The sequence below is a fragment of the Panthera tigris genome, chromosome C1, assembly GCF_018350195.1.
Source record: "Panthera tigris isolate Pti1 chromosome C1, P.tigris_Pti1_mat1.1, whole genome shotgun sequence".
Classification (NCBI taxonomy): domain Eukaryota; kingdom Metazoa; phylum Chordata; class Mammalia; order Carnivora; family Felidae; genus Panthera; species Panthera tigris.
Genome location: NC_056667.1, coordinates 54,936,409 through 54,957,218, shown reverse-complemented (window position 1 = coordinate 54,957,218; position 20,810 = coordinate 54,936,409). Strand labels below are relative to the sequence as shown.

Here is a 20,810-nt window from a genome sequence, read left to right as displayed (position 1 = left end):
AAGTTTCTCCTTTTAGGATTTTATTTCTTAAGGATTTTTCTTCATAAGGATATTATCCCTGCATTTGCTAAAGATAACAACTTTGGCACTAAAAAACTACATGTGCCTTGAGGTTGTATTGGTTTCCATGTTGGCTCCCCTGGGAATTCATGGAATGAGCAGAGTGCATTCCTTGAAATTATGCTATTCCCTTTTTATTGTGTAAGATGGGGATGATGAAGGGATAGAGGAAGGAGGCCATCTGTATGATTCATTCATTCAGCTCAAATGTACTGGGTATGCAATATGTACCTGGCATTATGCTAAGTGCTGGGGGTGCACAGATGTTTTTGGAGGTAGTTGAATGCTCTCACTCTTGCTATCATGACTGAGGGTTAAGAGAGAAAACTTAACTTTATGGTCCATCTGGAAGACGCTGCGACTCTGAACAAGTCACAGAAACTTTCTTCAGCTCTTAGAAACTGCGAATCCGTAAACGGGGTTAGAAGTACCTGCCCCTACCCACCCCACAATGGTTTGCTACCATAGGCTACAGTGTGAGATGACATGTATGTGAAGAGCGGCATATTGTTTATTTATTTTTTAAAAAAATTTATTATTTTTTTAAACTCTATACCCAACGTGGGGCTTCAACTTGTGACCCCAAGATCACGAGTCGTATATATGAAGAGCTATATTTTGTTGCAAACCATGCAGCTCAGCCTTCCTTCTCTGAGTAAGAATGGCAGGCAGGCAAGGTGGACGCTGTCTTTTTCCTGTGCTTCCCTTCTCTGGGTTTGGTTGCTACTCTGTTTACTCCTCTTTGAATTAATACAAGTAGGTCTTATATTTCTGAATGTATTGGTTTGAGGGGAAAGCCTTTTTAGAGGTTTTTGCATTGTCAAGGCTTAGTTTTTGTTCGGCGTGTTGCTGTTACAGCCATCACCATCCTTTCTCCTTAAATGGCGTGAGCATACCTGTGTCTTTGCATACTGTCACCTACATCCTGTGCCCCTTGGCTTACCTTATGAGCACGTCAGCTTCTCTTGAGACCTCTGCTGCATCCTGGGAGAGCAGCTGTGAATAGGCACTGCCTAAATTGCCTCTTTGGGCAGGCAGGGGATTCATTCACACAGCCCTGTGATTTGGTGCAGAGGCATCCACCGACTTTGCGTATGAGTATCTGCACAGGCCAGTTGTGCAGTCAGTGTGCAAGAGGCTGGGTGCTTTTGCACTGGTGCACGCTAACTTCTCTTTCATTGGGTTTGGAATCCATAGGGCTCTACTGATCTAAACAGTTGGTATTTGGGTGGCTTAACAGGAGGCCTGGAAGGTTTTGATTTCTTTTTATTTTTTAAAAAATTACATTGAGGTCATTTTCATATTCATGTGTTTCTTTTATTTGGGTTTGTTTTTACTAAAGCCTGACCAGTGGTATTGGGTCCCTAGAATTAATCTCACGGCCAACTTCCAGGCCAAAAGCTCCCAGGGCTCACTTTTTTCCAGGATCATCTGATCTGAGAAAATTCCACTGGGAGCATAGGATATTATCTTGTGTAAAATGATTTTTATTGTCTTTGTTTTATCAATGAGAAGACTCAGAGTAACTGACTTGTTAATAAGTAAAAATTCATGTTTCTTCCATTGAGCCATGCTGCCATTTTCCTCTGAGGAAGTGAGGAAATGGAGATAGCTGGCTGAGTCAGCCAAGGAGGCAAGTGCTTGGTTGAATTTGGAGCCTAAGAGGAATAGGCTTTGCAAATTAGGGGCAGTGGTATGTCACTCTACATGCCAGAGCTTGTGTCTACCTTCCAGGCTGGCCTTGGTTGATAGATGTGGCCTGCCACTGCCTGGTTTTGGCTGGGCACAGTGGAAAGGCCTTGTGAGAGCTAATTTTATTGATTCTCTTTCTTCTTCTGTCAAATCACATGGAGGGAACTTTGATATTAGAAATCATTTGTGTTGTAGAATTTCTTGTCATGAAAGGCCTTTGGCTGTGTCTGTAGCTGTTGTGCTAGAATTCCAGCAGGGGTTGAACTGCTTCTTGGGGGTCAGGTTCCTTGAAGATCTGTCATCACTCCAGGTTTGAGAAAATCATGTGTAATTACAGCCTCACTACATGCACATGACCTTAGGGCCCTCCACCTGTGCCGAACTTTCTGGCCAGACACAGTACAGCAAGTCGCAGCTTCTGCCCTGTCAATGTTCTGATTCCCTCTTTGACTACCACCAACCTGTCAAGATAAGAGAAAGCAGCCTGGGGAAGTTGGAGACTGCATAGACTGGCCAGCCGTTTTTGGAGTTTTTCAGTTATGTGCAGACTTGGCTATAGTGCACTAGAGATTTACCTGGTATTCTCACATCACCCAGAGTGTCTGGGTTTTGCCCCAAGGTTGATATCTTACAAGGCAAAAATTCTATGATGTATTAACTACCTCCTGGGAGGAAGAGAGGCAGCTTTAGAGTTAAATCCTTAATTTTCCCTTTGAGACAGATGAGCTGTGATGAGAGTTTTGAAAACCCAATTCTGTATGACTAGGGTCTCCTCTTCTTGAGGTAATGACAGCAGGGTCCTTTGTGGCCCATCTGCTTTTAGTCGGTGTCAGATTGATTGTGGTCTGGTTGACCAGACTGCATGTTGCCAACGTGTCAGGTGACTTTTAATTGCTTCATCTGGCTCTTGACTTTATAAGTCATTTGTAGGATCCAGTGTGGACATAGGTTTAAAATACCATGCATCTGCAAGTTTTCTGTAGTCCTGTTGTATCAAGAATCCATGGAAAGTTCAGGTCAGTAAAGCTGATACAGATTCTTCACCAAAAGAATAGTAGAGTTTCATATTTGACTGGTTTGGAATAGTGCCTAGGATTTTGGGCCTGCTTTCGTTATTATGGTTTCATCAGTGAGCAGAGATTTTTTTGAGCATCTGTCTTATGCCAGGGCATTATGCCAAGCTCTGGGGAAACCACCCTGAACAGGACATAGTTCTTGCTCTCAAGGAATGTATAATTCTTTAGCCAGACCCATAGTGAAAGGAGATGAAAGCAGTCAGTGATTTGTAAGTTAAGAGCTGCCTGCAGTTACCATGGATTAGGGTGTCCCACCCACCCATGAGCTGAAGCATTTTTTTAATCTAAAAGGACTTTACAACTCAAACTACTAGCTCTGAAATAAGTGCCAGGCCATTAGAATTCGTGAATGGCCTGGGTTCCTCCTCCCTCTGCTTCGCATATTGTTTCTTGCCCCATAACTGTGTACTATAGGAGGTACCCCTTATCCACGGTTTCCATTTCTTCAGTTTCAGTCATCTGTGGCCAAGGAAGGTCTGGAAGCACGGGATCCTCCTTCTGACAAATCTTCAGAAGGTCAGTAGTAGCCGAATGCTAGTCACGGTGCCGCGTCATTCCCCTCCACCTCCTCAGTAGGCATCGGATCACCTCACACTGTCATGAGGGCGAGAGCGGTACCATAAGATACTTTGAGAGAGGCCACTTTCACATAACTTTTATTACAGTATATTACCATTTTTCCATTTTATTATTGTTAATCTACTGTGCCTAATTTATAAATTAAACTTTATCATAGGTATGTATGTGTAGGAAAAAACGTGTAGGGTTCGGTACTATCTGTGGTTTCAGGCATCCACTAGGGGTCTTGGAACGTATCCCCTGTGAATAAGGGGGTACCTCTGTATTGGTTCCTCCTTATGAACAAGGCTATAATTGATTTTTCCCTCCTTGAGGGAAAAATAGTAATATTCACAGTAAGTGAGACAATGGATGCGAAACCACTGAGCACAATGCCCTAGTACGTGTTAGGCACTCAGCAAGTGTTGTTACTGTCACTATTTCATGGTGAGGCTGGAAGCAAACTAGATTCTTAATCTGTGCTCCTTAAATGCTGGAGGCCTGGGCAATGTGTGTATTTCTTGAAAAATGTGACCCTTTATTTCATTGCCTCTAGAGCGCTTAAATAACAGTAGTCTTCCTTTTTTAAATACTTACTGGATATAATTGTGGCCAATATGTGATGCCACATGTGATGTGATTCCACCTGTTTTTAAAAAGGAACAAAATTACTTCTATTTTGATGGTGAATTTCAAAACAGAAAAAAAATATTTTTATCTTCACCTCAGAATGGTGACTCAGTTAAAACTTTCCCAGTTGCTCCTCTGCAGACCAGACCTGCCTTCTTCCTTGCTCCACACTGCCTGTGCATCCACGTTTATCTCAGTTGTTGGTGCTTATAGATCTTTGGCATCATCACCTGTCTTCTAGCTCTTACCTTTAAAGGGGTGCCACTTCGTGACAGGATGGAAAGATATTCAATGGTGGGTTTTTTTAAGCTTTCTTTTTTGAGTTACTTTTAAAAAAAGAAATCTACTGGTTAGATTTATTGTCTCACAAAAATGTTTTTAGAGATTATTTTGTTCATAAGTGTTTCTTTCTCATGCTGATGATCAACTGATTTTTTTGTCTACAAATGTTGGCCTATCATAGTATTTTTTTCAATACAGATCCTATTTACCAAATGACCATTTTAGTGGTTTTAAAAGGTACTAAGGATTGAGATGTGTAAATCAGGTGACTTAAACATGAAAATTATGTGCCTAAATATTTTTGTAAAGGTGTCAAATAAATACTTTTTCCTGAACACATGTATTAAAATTCCTTTCTAAGTGCAAAGAGCCATTAAGTTTGCCCACATTCAAGAGGATGGCTTCCAGTTAGTTGATTGAAACCTAGTAATAAAATAGTTTGCCATTGTGATATATAATAGAAATTTATATTTGGTCTTTGTCCCTGTTCCTCCTGGCACATAGCTTCCAAGACTCTTGTACTTTATAAGCGCTATAAGAGTATCTTTTTTTGTTATATTTAGTTTTGTTCCCAGTTGTTGAAATAGTTCTGTAGCCATAAAGATGAAATGAGTATCTTTTATTTTTCATAATGAGCCTCTTTTAACCAACTGCACCTGACTTTGTTAAGGATGGGTGGGGGCTGGTTGTGGGGGGAACCAACCATGGCAATTTGGGTTGTGAGCTTTCAGGCTCCTTGCCCCACCTGCCTAGGTGAAGGGGAGAGGGACTGGAGGTTAAATCAATCGCCAATGACCAGTGATTTAATCATGTCAACATAGTGAAGGCTCCATAAAAATCCCTGAACTACGAGGTTTGGACAGCTTCCAGGTTGCTGAATGCATGGAGGTGCTGGAAGGGTGGTGCGTCTGGAGGGGACAGGGGTGGCCCACACTCTTGCCACACACCTTGCCCTATGTATGCCTCTCTTCCATCTGGCTGTTCCTGAGTTACGTCCTTTTGTAGGAAACCAGTAGTTTAGTAAATGAACTGTTTTCCTGAGTTCTGTGAACAACTCTAACAAAGTATTCAAACCTGAGGGGGAGGTCCTGGGAACCTTGATTTATAGCTGATTGGTCAGACATACAGGTTAACAACATGGACTTGTGATTTGCTTTGGAAAGGGGTGGGGGAGGTGACCGACAGATGGGACTGAACCTGGGAGTCTTGTGGGGCTGCCAGCTCCAGAGCGAGTCAGAACTGGGTAGTAGTCAACCCAACTAGTGTTGCAGATCTGTTTGGTAAATAGTGAGTAGAGTATTTGAGAGAAGACACAGGAAAAATTTTTGCTTTATAGCCACACAAGTATTTTGTATGACTCACACGTATGATTAAATATCTGTCTCTGGCACAGTTGTGGTAATTTCAAAAGAAAGAAATGCTAATCTTTCTACTTTTAAAATATTTCATCTGCTTAATCAGGAGTCTAAGCCTCTGAATAGCTTTACCGGGACATAACCCCAAAATAAAATACGCTCATCAAGAGAGGCATTTTGGTACAGGCAAGCTCAACTGAATTACGAGTACATGAAGGCTTTAAAAAAGATTGTGACAAAATACCTATAGCATGAAATTTACCATCTTAACCATTTTTAAGTGTACAGTTCAGTAGTATTAAGTCTATTCACATTGTTGTGCAACCAGTCTCCTGAGTTTTTCATCTTGAAAAACTGAAATCCGTGCCCATTAAACAGTTCCCCATTTCCCTCTTTGTTCCGGCCCTGGGCAACCACCATTCTACTTTCTGTCTATGAATTTGGCTACTGTAGAAAACCTCACATAAGTGAAATCATACAGCATTTATTTGTCTTTTTGCTACTGGCTCATTTCGCATAACGTAATGTCCTTGAGGTCCATCCATATTGTAGCATGTTGTCATAGTTTCTTTCCTTTTTAAGGCTGAATAATATTCTATTGTGTGTATATAGCACATTTTATTTATTCATTCATCCATTGATGGACACTGGGTTGCTTCCACTCTTGGCATTGTAAATAATACTGCAAAAAGTGGGTGTCTTAATCAGTTTTGACTGCTCTAAAAAATGACTGTAGAATGAGTGGCTTAAACAACAAACATATATTCTCACCTTGGAGAAGAAGCTGGAAAGTTCAAGATCAAAGTGCTTGCAGATCGTGCGTCTGGTAAGAGCCTGCTTCCTGGTTTGTGGAATATCCAACTTCTCTTATCCTCACATGGTGGAGAGCAGAGAGGAAGCTTTGTCTTGCCTCTTCTTATAGGGCACTAATCCTATCGTGAGGGCTCCACCTGTACGACCTAATTACCTCCTGAAAGCCCCATCTCCAAATATCATCACATTGGGGATTAGGGTTTTAACATAAGATTTTCGTTCAGATTCTCTGTCTCCCTCTCTCTCTGCCCCTCCCCTGTTCATGCTCTGTCTCAAAAATAAATAAACATTAAAAACAATTAATTAAAAAAAAAAGGGGGCGCCTGGGTGGCTTGGTCGGTTAAGCGTCCGACTTCGGCTCAGGTCATGATCTCACGGTCCATGAGTTCGAGCCCCGCGTCGGGCTTTGTGCTGACAGCTCAGAGCCTGGAGCCTGTTTCAGATTCTGTGTCTCCCTCTCTCTCTGCCCCTCCCCTGTTCATGCTCTGTCTCTCTCTGTCTCAAAAATAAACGTTAAAAAAAATTAATTAAAAGATTTTGGGGTAACACAGAATCTACAGTGATGTGTGCAGATATGTTTTCTTTTGAAATTACTGGGTCATACAGTAATTCAATTGTTATTATTTTTTTGAGGAACTCCCATACTGTTTTCTGTTGTGGTTGCACATTTTACATTCCAACCAGTGTGCACAAGGGTCCCAATTTCTTCACATCCTTGGTAACGTTTACTTTGTTTTACTGAAAATAGCCAGCCTAGTGTTTGTGAGGTGATCATATTGTGGTTTTGATTTGTATTTTCCTAATGATTAGTGGTGTTGAGTATCTTTTCATATGCATGTTGGCCATTTATATGCATTTTTTTGGAGAAATGTCTACTCAAGTCCATTTTTTTAATTGGACTTTTTGTTGATTTGTCATTCTTTGTATATTCTAATTTCAACCCTTTATAAAATATATTATTTGCAAATATTTTCTTATCCGTAGGTTGCCTTTCATTCTTGTTGTATCCTTTGATGCAGTTTTAAATTTTGATGTAGTGCAGTTTATCTATTTTTACTTCTGTTGACTGTGCTTTGTCCATTGTCATGAAGCTTTTCCCCTATGTTTTTTTCTTCAAGGAGTTTTGTAAAATTACGTCGTGCATTTAAGTCTTATATCCATTTTTAGTTTTTGTATGTGGTAGAAAGTCAGGGTCTAACTCCATTCTTTTGCATGTTAGTATTTAGTTTTATTGACACCATTTGTTGAAGAGACTGCCCTTAAGGCAGGTTTTAAAAATCCTCTTAGAATTTGACTTTCTAATTTGTGGGTTATATGCTCTTTCATTCAGCCCCTTGCTGGTTTCTTGTCTCAACATAGCTTCCCTGCACAGGGCTGTCATTATCGGAGACCGCCACAGAAGAGGCACTGCTGACAGGAGCAAAGCACAGGGCTGGTGCCTTCATGTATCCATAGCAGGTGAGCAGTTACTGGGTACTCCCAGGACTTCCCTACAGCTCTCATCACATCAACCGTTCATCCCTCCGTCAAGCTAGACCAAGCTCACTGGGGCTGGCACCCAGGCCCCCAGCAGAGGTCTGACACAACCATATTTAACAGATGAAGCCGAGTGAAGTAAATCGTTCCATGTGGTTGTGAAACCCACATTCAGACCCCGGTCAGCTGGACTCAGGAGACTTTTGCTCTTCACCACCATGTTAGGTTCTTGTCTCGCTTTGTCTGCTTGTGATAGACTTGGTGGTACCAAGCTCGTCATCACTATATTCCTGTCAAATGCTATTCTTCTTCCAGAATTCATATACCATGGATTTGAAGCTTAGGCATGAGCCCGTAGCTGGTTAAATCTGAGAAGGCAAAGCAGACAGGCCTTTCCAGTTGTGCTGATGGGGCCCTCTTGTGGCAGCGGCTGCCACTGGGGGAATAAATGATGGCACGCAGTGTGCATGAGAAGCAATTATTTACTGAGGGCCTACTGTGTTCCTTCATGGAGTCAGGCCTTTATTATTTCTTTTCATATTACAGTACTGTTGCACGAATAGTGGCTTAGGCAAAGCTCAGGGGTTTGTCCAGCTTCCCTCAGCTGATAAATTTAAATCTGGACTTTAATTCCTAAACCTTTTCTTCCCAAAGAATTCCAGATAACATCCCTCTATTAGGAGAATGCAGAAGGAGGATTTCATCAAGAGTTGCCTCATCATGTGTGCTTATCCTTCAGGTAATTTTTTCAATGAATATTTTTGAGGACAGTATCTACAAATGATGATGGAATCATGAAACTGAGGTAATTGTAAGAATGTGGGGGAGGAATATCATCCTAAGAATGGTAGGAAAAATTTCCTTGGAGAAATGGTATTTGAGCTTTCCTGAAGGACACCTAGTATTGAACTGAGGAAATGTTGGAGGGGACAGCCCTCGAGCACTCCAGGGCCAGTGTATCTGCTTCTGTCTGGAATGCATCCCTGTTTAATGTCTTTCCAGCAAATGCCCTCCTCTCTGTGGGCCTTCCCTGACCAGCCTCTCTGAGATTGCACTCCACCATTGTCCGTATTTCCCTCCTGTGCTTTCTCTTGGCAGCATGTGTCTCTTGATGAGGTGTAAGCTTTATGAAGGCACAGATGTTGGTCTGTTTTGCTCACTGCAGTGTCCCTGGCACCTAGAAAGAATAGCGCTGGGCACACTGTGGGTACACATTCCCAAATGAATACCTCTAGACAAGAGTACCTGACTAATGGCTACATTTTTAAAGCATAGCAAGGCAGAAACATGGCCTCATCTTCCTTTCAGAAAGCTCACAGCAGCTGTAGTATTGGGATTGTAGGTCAGGAGTTGATAAGAGAGGGGCCAGGCAGGTTCAAAGTGTGAATCTAAATGAATGCAGTCAATACATCGTTAGTGGTTGAGCTTGTGGTACCTACTTGCTTAAAGCTGTGCAAATTAGAACAAAACAAAAGGTTGCCAGGCAGATTTGGCCCACTGGCTACTGGTGTGCCTAAATCGAGGACCTGCTGTAAACCAGATTTGCACTGTAACAGGATCACCAAGGATGCTGTGCAGATTACTGTTCGGGGGGGGTGGGGGGTGTCAGAGAAAGGCAGGACTGGACAGATAAATACATCAGCTGTAGAAGATTGTTGTGTCCTGGTGAGACGTGATGGGGTGCTGTAGTGTAGCTGTGAAAGCACAGAATAGAAACGGTATTTGAGTTATTTTAGGAGGTACAATTAACAGGTGATAATGAAATCTGTTTCTAATTTTTATAAGTAAGGCTATAGTGAATTTCTTTTGCCTAAGTCTATTCTATTCAAGGAGACCATCCGAACTTCAGGAGATCAAAAATGAACATTTTTAAGGTATTTAAGGTTTCCAAATGTTTTCCAAAAAGGTAGTTTTTTAAGTATAGCAAACTTTGGAATACTTGCTATGCAACAGTAAAAATAAATTTACTTAGCATTTGCTACATGCTGGGTAGGCATTTTTTCTTAGCACCTTACATATTGATACATTTTAGTCCCATAAGCAGTCCTTTAAAGTAAGTTTTACTGTTCTTATTTTAGAGGTGAGGAAAAAGAGGCAGAGAAATGTTCCATTATTGAACAGTGGTAATTGTGAAAAAGTATTTGCTTTACAGAATGTAAATTTGCCTTTCTGTAAGGCCTACCAAATTTTGCTCTGTCTGCAGAGCCGGCTGGAACAAGCAGTACAGTGTAACGTTTGAGTGTGGAGGAAGTGTCAAATTACTTCTTTTAAATCAAATCAGAGGAGTCCCCATTTTACCACCTAGCAGGAAATTCAATGCCAGTCCTTCTCTAAGGTTAAACCAGATTCAAAGGAATTATATGGTGCCTTGAAAATAGAAGAAGGATCTTCTTGTCTTCAGCCCTTCATGGTCACCACTAAACTCCTTGGTAACTGTCTCTGAGGTATTCTTTGAAGGCAAGTGGCATTGCAGATTCCAAACTTTGGCACGGTGTAAGTCTCAGTGCCTGAAGTCCAGCATGACCTACACACGCAGCCTTCTCTGAGGTCTTGCTAAAGAATGAACTCGCATTCCAACTATTCTCAGAGCCTACTGACCAGCTTTTTTTCCCAGCTTGAGGGACTTTCTCCTTTCCAGAACTTAGACTTGAGGGAAAAAAAGGGTAGAACAGGTTGTTTGTAGATAATATCTGCTTTCTGCCCTGCAACACACATCTTCTCTAAACACAAAGATCTAACTTAGGAACATAGTTGAATAAATGCACATCATTGGAAAATATTAAGTCCACTTCCCAAGACAGCTCAGTTTCCCCATTTGTAAAAATTTGTAATGCTGTGAGAATCGGTTTATAATGACTGTTTAGCACAGTGCATGTAACAGTAATCACTCGTTAATGGCATCTGATAATACTTGCAATAGGCTTTAGATGCCAAATGAACCTTTTTCTTTGACCAACACATGCTCCTTTTGAGGAATGCCTCTTCCCCAGCTGCTCAACCCAAATTAACCTAAAAAGTGCTGTTGCCTTATGAGAGCCATTTGCCTAGCCACAATGATGGGCTGGCTAAAGGGTGGCTAATAACTCACTTTCTGGGCCGTAGGGACTGACTGGTCAAGGGTTGAGCCCATTGCTCTAGCCATAAATACATAGACACTTAAACTATTAAGTACCATGAAGCAAAAGGACAGAGGAATCTGCCCTTGTCTAAGCAGCTCAGTCTGAGGTTGTCGGACATTTTTCCATTTGGGGCCTTAGGTTTTCCCCTTCCATAAACTGAGGATTGCAGGGAAGGCTCCAGAGGGGTCACGTCTGGACTTTGGTGGACTCTTCTCACCAGCTGCTTCATCTATAGGGTACTTGTTGGCTCTTTAGAAGGGCTCTGGTGAAGCTGCTGTGGATACCAGAATACACTGTTCGTGTACGTTTGGCTTCCTGTTCACGCGCCTCTTTGCCAGTTATGTAGCGAAATAAATTGGGATGGACTGCCAATTGAGTGCTAGCAAAATTTGAAGGCTACTACAGGTTTCCGATTCTGAAATCCAAGTTTTTTCTTGAGTTTGTTGCCAAACTCATTTGGCAGCAATATCGGACCTGAAATGTGTGTGAATATGAATACATTTTACGGTGGCCATTAAGTGTTTAACCATAGGTTCGAGACCTGGTTGTGGATATTCTTTAAAACATAGCACCTCTCTAATATCTGAAAAATTCTGGTCACAAGAATTTTGGAAAAGGGACCGTACGCCTGTACTACTGCTGGATCTTCATCTAGTGCTCTCTAGAGAGGATTGATTTCCTTATGTATTTTTTTAATGTGTGATTTTTAAATCCCAAGAGCTCTGTGATACTGGCACAGCAAGTTTCACCTGTATTTTATAGTTGGGCAGTTGAGGTGTTTATGCTACTTTTAAATGCAAATGCCCGTCTACTAAACACCGGAGGGCAAATACAGACAGTGATGTAGTAGAGAGGCCACGAGGCAAAGCAGTTCATGAAGCTCATAATTCAGGCTATTTGGAAGCTCAGAACCACGTCCTCCAAATAAATTTCCATCAACCACAAACTATGTTCAAAGGGGACTACTGGTGTATTCATACTCAGAATGACTGGTACTACTCTTAGCTCACAGCCAGGTCGCTCATGTTAACTCAGCTAAAGCATAGCTAGCTGACAAGGGAGGAAAAAGTATTGAAAAGCCCCATTTTGGAGCAAGCTCTTTCACTAAATCTGGATTTTCTTTCTGGTCAGCAATTTACAGTGGCTCAGGTTAGTCTGATGCCACTCTCGCTGCTTGATCTCTTACAGTTCTGAGAGAAGTCATTTCAGGGTCCCTATCTCCTCTTGTTCTCTTTATACAAAGTTTTAAGTGTATAGTCCTTAATCCAAAGTCCATCGTCTTTCAGAGAGAAAAGAGTAAAACCATGTATTTTACAACTACCTGAACTCTACAAGCAAGTTCTGGCTGGTGTGCAGAAAGACAGATTTAGCCAACTCTACAGTCAACCATTCATGTTAACGAGAATATTAGAAAGTGTATTTGTTTTATAACCAAGTCAAATGTGCATTAGGCCTCCCTCACTTTTCCCAAACTTTAGGAGGTCAGGAGACTCCCTACTCTTGTAGTAGTAGTACTCAGTGGACAGTGACAAAAGGGGGAAGTCCTGAATAATCCACAGCTGTTATGTTACAGTTAAAAATAAGTGGTCTTTCTTAGGGGAACTGTATGTAGATTTACTGTTGCTTAATTTCTAACAGAAACATTAAGCTCAAGGACAATCTTAGCTAGAATGCTCTGGCACAGAGTCTGGTGAACTGTTTCCCTGAGATCATGCCTGTTTCTTCCTTTTGCATGCTCTGTGCTCAGCATACACTTCTACTACTACTAATGAATGCCTTCTCTTTGAAAAAGAAAACATGCCACACGTTATCTGAAGCCACAAGCCAAGCCTTGTAGCTGGTACAAGTATAGGCCCAGATATTTGCCGGAGAAGACGATACAAGCAAACTTGTCACTGTTGACATTTAAATGTGAAGAAGCCTTTCGTATCAGTTGGCACAAAGGAGAATTGGGAGTTCAGCTCCATGGCAGTTTCTTCAATGTCCTTCACAGACTAGGTTGCCTTTAAGATGGTGTTCAGAGGTCTTTGAGCAAGCGAAATGACATTTTGAATATATCATACATCCTAAATAAGTCATAGGAGCTAGTATAAACACAAGTGAAAATTAAAAAAAAAATGATCATGGTCAGAAAAGGAAAAACTCATGTACTTACAGATGTCAAAAGATGTCAGCTCGGTACCTAAGAGTACATAATAAATGAGGTTATGAAAAACTGCTATTATTAGAAAATGAGGCTAATCCATCAGCCCATGACTTGTAAGACTTTGCAAAGGATAAACTTGATTATTGAAGAGTTGATTTTATGATTAAAATTTTTAAATAGTGGAATCATAGAATACAGAAAAAAAGGTGATTTTTAAAAAGAACAAAAGGTTTAAAATTTGGAAAATTCCTATTCTTCCCCATATGACTTTCCACACTGGCAATTTTCATGAATATGGATTACGTGTGGGAAACTTTTTATTTCTGTTTTGGCATTTAGTAGTGATACAGAGCCAGTTACACACCTCTAGAGTCATCAGCATACACCTTGCCTATGGAAACTCACCAACCCTCACTTATTAAAAATGCCCACACTTAATTTTCCATTTAGAAAAAAGTAAATATTGTGACAGAAGTTTTTTGAAAAATATTATGTGATACGAACTGCACTACAAAAGATGGGGTAAATTTCTAATTACATAGTTTAGAGGAAGGTGGGTGAATAAAGGTCTGCAAACCAAAAGATCCCCTTGGAGGAAAAAAAAGACAAAAATACATCATCTAAGATGAGGTCAAAGGGACCAGAAGCAACTCAAACACTAGTTCATGTGAGAGATCTAGGAGAAGGACGGCCAGAGATTATACATATTTTGCATTGTAAACAGTATGTATTATATACACTTAAAATCTGTAATTAAAACCTAGTGAATCAATCTAATGAAAATCATTCACACGGCATTATGTAGACAAGTATGTTTAAAAAAATATTTTAATAAGCATATTCAGAATGGCAGACAGGGAATGGGAAAAGGGAATTATTTTACAGTGCAAAATTACTATGCATAAATTTAAAAACATCTAATTCATAATTTTAAATGCCTATTTAAATATTCAAATACATTTTAAAGCTCAACAGATTTATGTTGAACTGAGTTGCAGATTCTGAACTCCATTTGAAAACACATCATAAAACAGAATACCATTTCAAATGAAAATGATAGTGCTTTGCTGAGGGTGGGTATGGGGTGGGGGAAAACTAACTATTAACAAAGTCTTCTTTTCCCAATGCAGTTTAAGAGTTCAAGAGTTATGAAATGTACTAAATCTTAAAGCAAATTAAATTCATGATATTACTAAAAATTTTAAAGTAGTGCAATGACTTATCAAGTTATAGTGGCTGCATTATGAAGAACAAAGTACTGTGAAATACCTGTATAAACACAAAATACAATTCATATTTCTTCATGAAAGGCTGAGCATTATGTATTATAGTAGTGGAATGTCTTTTTATTAGGTATACTTTAAAAAGGTAAGATTAAGAAAAGTAAAATTTCCTAACATGTATACATGTGCCATATTTGCAAACATGCCTGAGAATTTAATAAAAATGTTCCTGTAATTAGTTTCCAAGAACTTCACAAACCTGCAAACAAAATGCATCTTTAAAAAAAGGTGAAAACAGCGTCTCTAATATTGCAACAACTTAAAAAGTACAGCGTCACTATTCATTTGAAACACGTCTATAGACCATCTTTGACAAAGAGCTAGGAGCTAGGATACTTTGGATTTGTGTAATAAAAACTGATTTAGAAAATGGATTGTGACCATCTGCTAAAGCTGCCATTCTGGATAAATTAAATGTTGTAGGGTAAAACAAAAACAAAAAGTTCAGGCTTCTCAACAGTTCCACCCAAAACTCTGATTTACTTGGGTATGTATGTAGTAACAGTGAACATACATTATATGAAGTCAAGTGTTGTCAAGTGGCTTTTTAACACTGTTTGGGGAAAAGAGTTGTTCACATTGGTGGAAGGAAGCAGTTCTGAACATATGTTAACAGTAATACTTCATGGGGGTAAGGCCTAAACCATAATTTCTCAGTGCAAACCTTTACTCAATTGTATTAAACAGTTGAGCCATTAAAAACAAGACCACAGAAGATTTATTTTAAAAAGGCATTGGCTCTTGAACTGATGGCTGAAAATGAATTGGTAGAAGCATTTGGGGTATGCCTGTGTGAAAAAAACAAGAATAGTTAATAATCTTTTATAAAAGTTTGGATATAGGTTGGTCTATCAGCTGTATAAAACTACATTTTTAACAAGAATTTTGCACTAAAAATAAAATGGCACTCTTGAAAGGCTACGCAAATAGATGATCCTATTTGTAATCACACAGAGCAATGGTTATTCATCTTATCTTCATTTTGGAAATACACTCAACTTCATCACTTTTTCCACATAAAATCAATATTGTTATCTGCCAACTCCTTGTGTGTGCCAATATCTAAATATTGCTTGACCTTTTCCCCTGTTTAGTTAATGCAAAAATGGGAAATTTTATAATGCATATAAAAATAATCGAACAGGATTCTGGTCAGCATGATACATTTAAGCACTTAAGCTAACATTAAACTTTTGTCTTGCTTCAAAAATAATTTTGAAAATTATAGCAAACGCAAAACAAACTATGCGATCTAGGTATCATGCTTAATTTCAGAATTCTCAAACTATTTGTCCTTAAGTAGAAATTTGAAAAAACAAATTTTCACAATCCTTTATGAATGCTTTTACCACCTGTATAAGAAACATGACTTAGTTACTACACAAACACTTAAAAATTCATTAGAAAAACCTTAGCAAAATAAAATGAAAGCTGACAGACTCAGAATATCAATTCCTCTCATAAAAGTTTACCAACTGTACAAGTTAAGAAAATTATACAAGCTTTTGTATTAAGAAAGGACAGCTCAGTCAAGACATATGTACTGTAAAAATCTTTCAAAGGCTACAAAGAATCTGGAAAAATACAGAATGTATTTCTTAAGCCCAGATAAGAATATGGAAAGACATCATTGATGTCAACAATTTTACATATACAAACCTGACTTGGTTTATTTTTAAACTTCTATATATAAAAAATCATGCTAGCATAACTTTCAGGATTCATAAGGGTTTCCTTAACAATGACACTCAATTTGTATGGAGAGAAAATGTCTTAAAAAAAGAAGACATTTCAAGAAACTCAGAAAAACTGGTGTTCAACAGAAATCAGAACTTGGTTTTTTCTTCTCTGCCATCAAACTAAGCAAAAAGTACCGGTAGTGAGCTTTTAAGATTAACACATCAAATGAGAAGGTACAGATATTTCCATAGTTCATTCAAATTTACTAAACTATTTGTTATAGCCTTAACAGGGTCTTTACACTTTTAAAGTAAAAAGTCTACAAAGGGCAGAATTATGAAATCTTACTAAAATCAGGACTCATTTCAAATTTAACCAACTGCTTCAAGGAAATCAACTTTTTAAGGTAACCCATCAACCCTGAAAATTTTAGTCACACCAGATTTTACTCCAAAGAAAGTAAAATAAGTCTAAAATTTAGTCATCGGTGTTTTCAAGTTCTTCAAATTTTCCATGTGACACTGCTTCCTGGAAAAATTCAGAAGAACCTGGACTTTCTTTTCCATTGCTGTTTACCCTTCGCCTTTTGGCAGGTCTCTCGCTTTTTTCATCAAAATCATTTTCATTTCTTGCAGTCATATGGGCAAGTTTTGGGTCAGTGGTAAGGTTATCTGTTTCATAACCATTAGTATCCACATCTGCATGAAGTGGTTTCTTATTTCCACCTGTTGGTCCATTCACATGTAACCCTTCAGCTTTTATTTCTTCTTTGTTCAACATTTCACCTGGTCCATTAGATGACACCCCTACATTGGAAGAAACATAAGTGAAACTGCTAGTATTAAAAAGCTAAATTTGTAAACTATTCAAAGCAGCTATTATGGAATAGCTTTTCATCAAGGATGAGAGATACCAAGTCTATGTATATATACAGTCTGAATGCTGGCTCTATTTACTTAGTAACTGCGTAACCTTTGGCAAAAGTTATTTACGTTCTGTGTACCTCAGTTTCATCACATGTACAATGAGGGTAGTAAGAGATTTACCTTACAGGGTTGTTGCGAAGATTAAGTTATAAACATAAAGAAGTAATAGAATTTGGCACATATTAGAAGCATGTTGGTATAATGTGACCACAAATAAGCACTGGGTCCAGCAGTCTAATAAGATAAATTAAAGCAAAGATATGCACAAATTATTAGACTTAGCAAAATGGTTATAACTTTCTAATACTATGTAAAAAAAATGTTACATTCCTTAGAAGCTCGAGTTTTTTCTACTGCCGTATAAAATGACAAGACTTTTTCATTCTTAATGTAAATAAACCCATGGGTACTGTGTTTTAAAGGTAAAGATCACATATTTATCTACATAGATTTAAATAATCTGCCTCTATGTTAAAATAAGTAATGCTGGCACTGTCCACACACACATTTGAAAGTGATGAAAGCAAACACAAATGTCTCCATAGTAGGTAAGAATAATTATTCTGATAAAAGTAACAGTGAAAAGGGCATGTTACAGTTGACTGCAAAATGGAGTAGACATTGTGGAGACAGACATTTAATGTAAAATACAGAATGCGCCACAGGAGAGAATTAACTTTTAATTATCTGAAAAATATTCAGTATAAAGGATGAGCTTCAAATATTATATTTGGCCCAAGAAAATATTCTATTTCCCCAACTCAAAAGTGCACTCAACCCATACATGCATACGGGGATGTTATGCACCATGATGCAGAAGGAACCATTCTGTTACAGTAAAGCACAAAGAGCTAAGTGACCACTGTGAGTAGGTAAAAAATGAGATTTCAAGACACTAAGCCCCTTACAAAAGAAAGAAAACTGAACTGGCGAAATCCATCCTTTCCTTGAAAACCTAGGAATCTTGATTGTGGGTACCTAGGTAAATGGCTTCTGGGCTACTGAATAACTTAATTTATATATACCTTCTTAGGTCAAACTGCATGTTTTCGTCAAATGGTTAAAAAAGGGAAAAACAAAAAAAAGGAAAATTTATTTGGTGTTATGAGCAAACAGGGAAAGACCAAAGTAGTATCAACTATTTGCATCCCTGAGCTTCTATCCCCCAGTCCTAAGATCAGAGTTTTAGCTTTTTACTCTACCTCAGGATAGCATTAGACAACACGTCATCGAATCTTTTTAGACCAGGAAATGGCTGCCGGGCCCTCTTTTCTGTTTGTATGACTTGTTCTTAGGGGGAAGCAGTGAGGGAACAGAGAGGGGTCATTAAATGAACAAAATATATTTGCTCCAGCGGTGCCAGTGTGAGACCAAAGGTCAGAATAAGGGACAGTCTTTCACAGTGTTCCTCTTCTAGTTTCTGTCGGTGAGGTCAACTCTCCCTGGCCCTCCCCTAAGACTGTTACATCAGAATACAGGTGTGCAGAGCTTGTCTCTAATTCACCCGTTACCTCCTCAAGAGGAGTGGAAGGCTTGTCTTACTTAGGAAGACCATTTTAATTAAAGTAGAAGTCAAAATAATTTTCTGACTAGGTCTTACTAACACAGTGACCTTTGGTCCATTATACATTTTAAACAAGAACGTTACCTGAACCTTAAACAAAATGGAATGCCATTTACTTCTTTCTCACAGAGATAAATATAGGAACGTTTCTGTAGAGTATTAATGCAGAGCCTGACACCTGCTTTATCTTTTCTCATCCTTCAAGGATATTACACTAGCAAAGAAAAAACTATTCAAGCCCTTATTATCTACTACTTTTCACCAAATGCTTAAAGCACTTTTCTGATAAAGTGTTACGGCTCTCAAAGTATTTCATAAATATCTATGTACTTTGATGTGAAATGGCGCTGGAGTTGTGGTCTAAGAGTTAACAAGAGTGTTTCTATCCAAGCATCCCGACTAAGAAAATACATGCTACTCAAGAATAAATTTCTTAGAAGAAATGGTCACTATTGATAGTATATTCTTATTAAGCTTATGTATGTATGTTCATATTATGTATGTGCCATGGGTACTGACAATTATTATTTTTAACTTCTGCTTTGGAAGTTTAATCCAAACCAAAACTGAATTGCCCATGCTACTAAAGACAAGTGCCCTTCATTAGGAACAAACAGAAGAGTTTCTTTGGTTGCTTACCATTCTGATTACTATTGCTTATAGTGCCGTCTTCTTTCTCAGACTGGCTGTTACTACTGTTTGAGGCAGTTGGGGGAGGGGATGGTGCTCGACTAGAAGCAGCACTTTCACTTTCATCTAGAAGACGATCCATGTAATCCCTTAAAATAAAGTGAAATAATGAAACAATCACCTTCTTATATTTAAAAAAGCTGAAAACTAAAACTGAGGTTAAATTTAGAAGGCTTTATTAGCAAATATGTCCTAATTTTCACTTACATTCATTCCATTGCCTCCTCTATCCCACCAGGATCTGAACATTTAAATGGAAAGCTCCTCTGGTTATGTTTGTTGGGAAAATGCATAAAGGCTTTTAAACTAGCAAATTTTAGAGACCTATAGAAAGTTTTAAAACTACAGGCAAGTGCTCAGAGTGGCCCAACTAAAATCAGAGGATCTGTAAGTGAAGAGACAGGGATGATGCCAATCAGAAGGAGTACAAAATAATTTCTGAACAAACACAGATTGCAATTTTAAAGCTCCTCAAGACTCTGTGATGGCTACAGCAATACCTCAAAGCCAAATTAGGGCCTACCAATGAATCATTTCCCTGAACTTTCCTGGATATTTCGTATATTATCTTCCTGCTAAATCTGAGCTACAAAAAGCTCCCTAAATTCCTCGGCTTATGTGCTGCCTTTGTCTACCAATATATCATTAGAGGTGTGCTCACTTCTTCCCTAGGTCGTTCCTGAACTATATGGGATGGGAGAAGAGCTGTCTGTACTAAGTGACTTTGGGTTGGGGTTACAAGATCTGAGCTAAACTCTCATCTCTGAAAGTTTAGTGTCTTTACCTATATAAAATCATGTATGTGTCTACCACACAGGGCTGTTGCAAAAGGTATGTGTAGGAAAGTGTTTTGTAAACTATGAAGTGCTATTAAGTCACCAGAATAAAGGTCTGCAAACTGTGGCCCATGGGCAGGCCACAGGTTTTGTGAATAATATTTGATGGAACACAGCCACACCCACTCATTTACATAGTATCTAAGATTGCTTTTGTACAAGAGCAGAGCTGGGTAGTTGCCAGAGAATTTAAGGCCTGCAAAGCCTAAAATACTTACTCTGTAGCTCTTTACAGAGAAAGTGTGCTGATACCTGCACTTAACTAATTCCCTAAAGGCAGGAATTTTAGTCTTTTTGTCATCACTGTACCACCTGGTCTAAGTTGTGCATAGCAGAGTAGAAGCTCAAAAAAAACTTAAAAGTCATTATTTAAAAAATTCCTCACAATAATTATACTAGGAATATTAAGACAAATCTTTAGAATTTCTGAGCAAGTAAGCATGTGGGTGAGAAGGCAACAGTGGAAAAGGCTTAGGATTTTACTGAAAGTCTGTGTTAACAGTCCACCAAAGACTATAAACTGTAGTTATAACATCAAACTACATGATCAGACTGTCCCCTAGGTTATGGGGATATAATAAATATAGGGATGTGAAGTTTCCAACAGTCTGAGGTACAAAACAC

At 38.9% G+C, this 20,810-nt stretch overlaps 1 protein-coding gene across 9 annotated transcripts in view; it reads right to left on the bottom strand.

Moving 5' to 3' along the window:
- Positions 1–15,298: 15,298 nt before the first annotated feature.
- Positions 15,299–20,810, bottom strand: part of MIER1 (MIER1 transcriptional regulator) — a 59,209-nt gene continuing 53,697 nt past the window's right edge. For all 9 annotated transcript variants that reach the window (XM_042997526.1, XM_042997527.1, XM_007089825.3 and 6 more), the window contains 2 exons: positions 19,300–19,439; positions 15,299–16,976 (listed from right to left, as the gene is read on the bottom strand). In XM_042997526.1, coding sequence (XP_042853460.1) covers positions 16,648–16,976; positions 19,300–19,439 — 469 coding nt within the window. In that variant the 3' untranslated portion in view covers positions 15,299–16,647. The remainder of the gene's footprint in view (positions 16,977–19,299; positions 19,440–20,810) is intronic.